At 45.9% G+C, this 6311-nt stretch overlaps 1 protein-coding gene across 1 annotated transcript; it reads right to left on the reverse strand.

The window, feature by feature from the left end:
* Positions 1-704: 704 nt before the first annotated feature.
* Positions 705-6058, reverse strand: LOC138209459 (homeobox protein unc-4 homolog). Its single transcript, XM_069168054.1, has 3 exons — positions 5497-6058; positions 4656-4831; positions 705-2259 (listed from the first exon to the last, which is right to left on the reverse strand). Exons 1-3 carry the CDS (start codon positions 5753-5755, stop codon positions 1102-1104), a joined length of 1593 nt encoding a protein of 530 aa, XP_069024155.1. The 5' UTR covers positions 5756-6058; the 3' UTR covers positions 705-1101.
* Positions 6059-6311: the final 253 nt, after the last annotated feature.

Raw genomic sequence — 6311 nt, forward strand, 5'->3', positions numbered from 1 at the left:
ACATCAATATAAGCGACAGAACAATGAGGGATATCATCGAACATCTATCTTAATATAGCAGACTACAAGGGCCGTCTGACAACCGCGGCAGCTCATGAAAATTCCGCCCCACGAATCTACCACCATCTCATCCTCCTCCTCCTCGCGCTCAATAGACTATGCGCACTCACGCACACGAGCGCACGCTCGCGCGGACGCACACATTCACGGTGCAGCTGCCGCGGCTATTATTTTCCCATTTCAATTTGACACCCCTGCCTTTCATGCTAATTCTATTATTGTAGGAAGTTTATGTGATTCCATATCACTAGAAATCGGTAATGTCTAATAACCCTTTGGGCTGAAAGGAGCAAAAAAAAAAAAAAAAAAAAAAAAAAAAAACTGCCTCGAGACCCGCGGCAGCCAGTGGGAAAATAATTACTTTCATATCAAAACTCAGCAGGAGGCGCAGGGTCCTATAGCCCGCGGCCACTAACCTCATTCCAGCTCGGCCTTTCAAATGAATAAATTTGTTAAAGCAATAAATACAAACAGCCAGACGGACTTGAGCCCCAGCTCGGCTCACTACACAGAGGAAAAAGGGGGATTTATCTGCTGTAACACGACAAAAACTCCAGCTGCCATGATCCAAGGTTCTGCCACACAGCAGCCACCGCCTTCCTCTCCTTCTCCCTCCCCTCAATACGGCCCTGGAAAGACAGCGATTCAATTTAAACAATAACTTTATTTATCAAAATGTTTACATATAAATATCATTTTCTGGTTTTTTTTTTTTACAATATCTGAGGATTTTTGTTGTGTGTAAGATGTTTATTGGAGCCTAGTTTTTGTTACAAGTTGTCCACCAAGAGAACAAAAAAACAAAAAAATGGAGAGAAAGAACCTGCTTCTAAAGGTGTTCAGGCCTAAAGCCTGAATGTGAGGACAGCCACAGCTCTGACGGGCCATCTGGATTGATCACACCTTCTGATTAAAAAATAGATGAGAATTAAGTCTCCTGATTCCTGATATGTTTTAGACTGTCTCAGCAGAGCTTTGGGAATGTTTGAATAGTCTGAGCGGTGTTCCTGGTCCTTTGTTTATGTTTGCTCCTCGAAAGTGTTAGTCCATATCGACATCCTCTCCATCTGTTCCGGGTGTTTCCTGACCGTCTGTGTTTGCCTTGAGACACTCGGAGAGGTCTGGAGACGCTCGCTCCTCTCTTGTACCCTTTTCTTTTACACACAGCTCAGCAGATCGGCAGCCATCGGTGGCCGCCTCCGGTCGAACGTTCAGACTCCTCTCCTCGCTGCTGTCACTGGACTGTGAGGAGCTCAGCCCGGCCACAGCTGTCTGAGCCACGCTGTTCGCTGGAGGAGAAACAGGGAATCTTCCATTACTGCAGTCACCACCGCACTCCTCCATGTCGCTTCCATCCACTCTGTTGCTAATGTGATTGTGGTGATGCTGCCTGTTACGCTCCATATGATCCGAGTTTAGAGGCTTAGTGACACTGCCAAAGCTGGAGAGGTCAGAGGGAGCCGGGCTCCCTTCACTTGGCACACACCTCTGTCCCAGGCTGAGCCTGTTAATGTTGTCCGGACATGGTGTGGCCTTCAGGGCCGTCTGGGGCACTAGAAAGCCCAAGGGCTGGTGGGTAATGGGGTAAAGCAAGAAGTGGCCTTTACCCACCAGTGTCCTCTGATTGGGCAGAGAGGGGAAGTCCAGCTGAGATTTCCGCCGTGGCATGGTGTCAGAGAGGAGGCTCTCCACACTGAAAGGGTTTCGTTTCTGCAGGGCGGAGGACCTCGGACCCCCGGGACTGGAGCTGTGCGTGCTGCCCGGAGAACCCTGCTCTGGTTCTCCTGTGGTTCTTTGGTTTTGGTGGTTTTGTAGTTGACTGAAGTCGTGTCGTGTTTGGTCACAGCTGGATTCGGTTTGGTGCCCCCCTGCGCCCTTTGTCGCCGGCAGGTCGATGTGAATAGTCCCGTTAGAAGGCTGCTCGCTGTCGGTGAACTGGGAGACGCCGCTGTCGCTCTCCGAGCCGCCAGGCGTGTGGAAGCTGTCACCCGCGAGAAGTTTATTCTGCGACTTCAGCAGCTTCCTCTCCTGTTTCCGTTTCTTCTTCTCGGACCGTTCGTGATCCCTCCGTGCGATCTCCTCGGGGTCCATGGGCTCGCCGCTGCACGTGGTCGGGTGGGAGTTGTGAGCCGGCCGCCCGGGCCCTTTCTTCGTGTTCTCCTTTTTTCTCCATTTAGCGCGTCGGTTCTGGAACCAAACCTGTGCACACGTACACACATAGATGCACACGTGAAAATACATACATACATACATACATACACATGTGGCACAGAACATGAACTCCGCTTGGTGTTCTTTTCCTGTGAACATCTGTCAAACAGCATCTTTAAGGTCATACGTCAGTTTTGTTGTGACGATTGCTGAAGTGATTTGTCAGTTAATTAGATAGTTAATTGCCAGAAAATTATGTTGATAGTTGATGAATCATTTAATTAATTATGTGAAACAAAGATTTGGTTGATGTGGCTTCTCTGCTATGAGTATTTGCTGCTTTAATTTTAGAATATTTTGGCCTGTTGGCTGGACGCAAAAGCAAATTCAAGACTTTCGCACGTTACGAAAATGTTCACTGTCTGCTGTCATAAAATCATGAAAATGGTTTCTGCATTAGGACTTAAACAGAGTATTTCTGTTTATTGCATATCATTTAAGAAGGGCAACTCTACAATCTAATGCTTACAATAAAACATCACGTTGAAGTCTGTAACGTTCCGTTTTATACCGTGTTTCTGAGTTGTTGTAATTGTGAAAGGTTAATCAGAAGATCAGAAAACAAATGCATTAATTCACTGATGTGAGGCACATTAGATAGAATGTCCCACACAGTGTGTCTGACTACCTCAGACAACAGCAGACCTCACATCTGCCATGACAAACTGATAAATCAGTGTCAGGGCGGTTTTCAGATGGTAAGAACAAAACCAGATTGGTTACAAATCCACACAAATTCCACAAAGCCCTGAAACATGTGAAACCACTGCCCTGCGTGGCCCTGCGTCTCCCCGCGTCTCCCCGCGTCTTTGTTTACTGCAGCTCTAAACATGTGGAGAGTACAGGCCTACATTGGGTTAATAGGTCACAGCGGTGGACCAGCAGACGCACAGATGTGCCGCTGTTAATTACCAATGCGGCTGCGTAATGGGCACCTCCACCAATTACGTTTAATTGTACCATAGCTAAATCAGGCATGTCCCGTCTGTGCGTATTCTCCCACACCCCAGACGTCCGCTCGTACGGGCGGAGGAGGAGGGCTGTGGCACTTGCGCGGCAATCCCTCCCGCACCGAGCCAAGAGAGGGAGCTTCCCCCGCCTAAGAGCTCTCGCTGCCCGGCCTCTGGGCGCACTCCTGGCCGCATGTTCGGCACTGATAACGCCGGGAGTTTAGCATGCAGAAGTAGGATCCGAGAACGTTGCATAATCAGGACGGGAGGCCAACATCATGTGCGACAATGGCGCGTCTTATGAATTGTTAATGTTGGTTATATCTTTCCCCCGCAAACCTGGTGATAAAGGAGCGTTAAGCAGCTTGAGGGAACAATAATCTGAGGTTTAGGAACGAAATCCCCAAAACAACATCCAGCCACGGCGAGCTCTGTTTCTGCCCCGCTTTTCCTCATCCAGCCATGTGGGTTGTATGTGATGGACTTACACGAAGAGCCTACATGTTAAATTACATCAAATATGATAAATAATAAAGAATATTGTAAAAAGACAGTTATTATTATCTTGTTAGCGAATAATACGTATTACACATTGATATTAGTCTAGATTATTATTTGTATTATTGTCAAATTAAACTAAACGAAACGTTTAATAATAGTTTATTTATTTTGTTATTTTAAAGTAATTGCTCAAAAATATGACTTCAAGCTCTTTCGTAATGTTGTTCAATAATAACTATTCTTCTCAGTAATAACATTAGTATTAGTATTATCTGATGGATAATTTAATCAATCTTGTTATTACCATTCTGCCATAATAAAAAAAAAAAAATTATTGCAGCAACAACTACCAATGCTACTATTATGAATTATATCCTAACATTATTAATAAAACTAATAGGATAATTATTGATTTATTTTAAAATATATTCACCAATAATTTATGTAGGCTACAATTTGACAATATTGTTAAAACATACAATTCAGGTACACATGAGTAGGCTATAGAAATTGATACATAATAATATTAAAAAAAAAAAAATAAGGCTAGGATTATGAGTGAACTGAAAATACCCAAAATTAACTTGAAAAGGAAAAATGAAGGTGAAGGAAGAATACTATTTAGAGTTTTTAGCCCTCGGTTTACTCAGTAAATAGCCTTATTTTTATTAACCCATAAATCAATAGGTTGCCTACATGCATAATTCAAAGGAGACTCTATTGATGCCTTGATAATTGACAAATAGCTGTGTCAGTGTGGGGTGGGCCTTCATGCACCATCACAAAACAGGATGGACGTAATGTAAGGCTGTTGGGATGTCAGAGGGAAAGCTCAAATAAACCCGCCGGAGCCTAAATTCCAACTAAAAGAACAACAACAAAAAAAAGATGTTTCTCTAAACGTGTGACTTTTGTTGTTGTTGGTGTCTTTACCTGAACCCTGGACTCCACGAGGTCAAGCCTGAGCGCGAGCGCCTCCCGCATGAACACATCCGGATAGTGACTCTCGTTGAAAGCCTTCTCGAGCTCCTCCAACTGCCACCCGGTGAAATTGGTCCGCGTGCGTCTCCGTTTACAACCGGGACTGTCCTTATCCGGGTCCCCAGAATCTGAGGACGTGTGTGTGTGTGTGTGTGTGTGTGTGTGTGTGTGTGTGTGTGTGTGTGTGTGTGTGTGTGTGTTTATACAAGTGTGTGTTTGTATGTGTGTAAGAAAGAGAGAGAGGCGAGAGTTCATGCTACGAGATTCATGGCACAATTGGCTGGTGAATTTAAACCAGTTTAGTGTAAAACTAAACGTTGTCACACGTTTCTTTTTAAACATTTGGCCGTCAGAGAGAGAAAAAAAAAAAAACGTGCCACAAAAACTGGGCCTCGCACATTGGCTACTTTGGAATAAATTTGATATTAAACAACCTTTTGCGATTCATACAAAATTCATTTTTGACCACCTAATGAATACGAACGTTTTATTTGAGCCTGCACTGCAGCCTTTACAGTAAAAAAAAAAAACATTAAAACCGAGCCTGCGCTAAAACTTTTTTAATTTCTTTTTTTTAACTCATCAAGCTCCAAAACTTTTAAACCATATGGTTTTCTCGGTAGACTTTCTCCTTCAAAACCAGTTCATAAAGGCTCAAATTAAAAAAAAAAAAAAAAAAATGTCATTAAAGTCTAATAAAGTGGGCTTATTTAGCCGTAAAACAAGCAACTTGTGTTTATCCCGCTTCGGTGCATTGTTTCCAACACACCGTCAGACAGAGAGCCGGGCCTACCTGAGAGTTTGAACTGCTGACTGTCGGACAGCAGAGGGTTGGAGCTGACCACCGAGGCCGAGCAGGAGCCGTTAAGTAATCCGTCTATAGAGAAGGGCACGGCGGCCGCGGACTGCAGCTGGTGTCCGTTCGCGAGCTCGTAGACGTGCTGGTGGTGGTGGTGGTGGTGGTGGGGGCCAAGCGAGTACGGGAAGCCCACCAGCGCGCCCAAGGAGCCTCCGAACTGGGCGTGAGGATGCTCGAGTACCCGACTGTCCATGCTCGCCCGGGCTGCGGCGGGGCCGAAGTGAAGATGCAGAGGGAGGCAGTGTGGCTGAACATGCAGTCAAAAAAACATAAAAAATACCAAAAAAAAGTCGGGGGAGCGGAGGAAGGAGCGGCGAAGAGGAGCCGGAGGAGGAAGTGCGACGGCGGAGGAGGGGGGGGGGGGGGGAGAAAGAGAAGGGAACCCGGACAGACGGCGCTCTCCCGTGGCCACGGTACGGTCTGGAGCGAAGCGGCGCAGACCGGGGCTGTGGGAGGTATTTCACGTTTACGGTGCAGCTGAGATGTCAACCCTGCTCTTTCTCTCCGCGAGCCAGCTCATTAGGACTCCTCCATCTGCTCGCGGGACCAATAAGAAACGTTAATCGCCCTGTGACGTCAGAGACGCGGTTAATGGAGTAGCCTAACGGAAGGCAAAGCAAGAGGGGGAAAAAAGGAAAAGAGAAAGAGGGCGTTTTTTTGTTTTTTTTCTTCTTTTTCTTCTTCTTCTCGGATCGATCGCTAATTACACCTGGCGTGGTCCTTTAATTCAGCCCTGTCAAAACAATGTG

This window comes from Embiotoca jacksoni, unplaced genomic scaffold (genome assembly GCF_022577435.1).
Source record: "Embiotoca jacksoni isolate LCO1_2020_lvr unplaced genomic scaffold, fEmbJac1.0.p SCAF_4, whole genome shotgun sequence".
NCBI classification, from domain to species: domain Eukaryota; kingdom Metazoa; phylum Chordata; class Actinopteri; family Embiotocidae; genus Embiotoca; species Embiotoca jacksoni.

What these genes read in the sequence shown, in the direction of transcription:
- LOC138209459 (XM_069168054.1), bottom strand. Translation starts at nt 5,755, where the DNA reads ATGGACAGTCGGGTACTCGAGCATCCTCACGCCCAGTTCGGAGGCTCC. An exon ending in TCAGCAGTTCAAACTCTCAG is followed by an intron (nt 4,832 to 5,496) that starts GTAGGCCCGGCT and finishes ACACGTCCTCAG; the next exon opens with ATTCTGGGGACCCGGATAAG. An exon ending in TCGTGGAGTCCAGGGTTCAG is followed by an intron (nt 2,260 to 4,655) that starts GTAAAGACACCA and finishes ACGTGTGCACAG; the next exon opens with GTTTGGTTCCAGAACCGACG.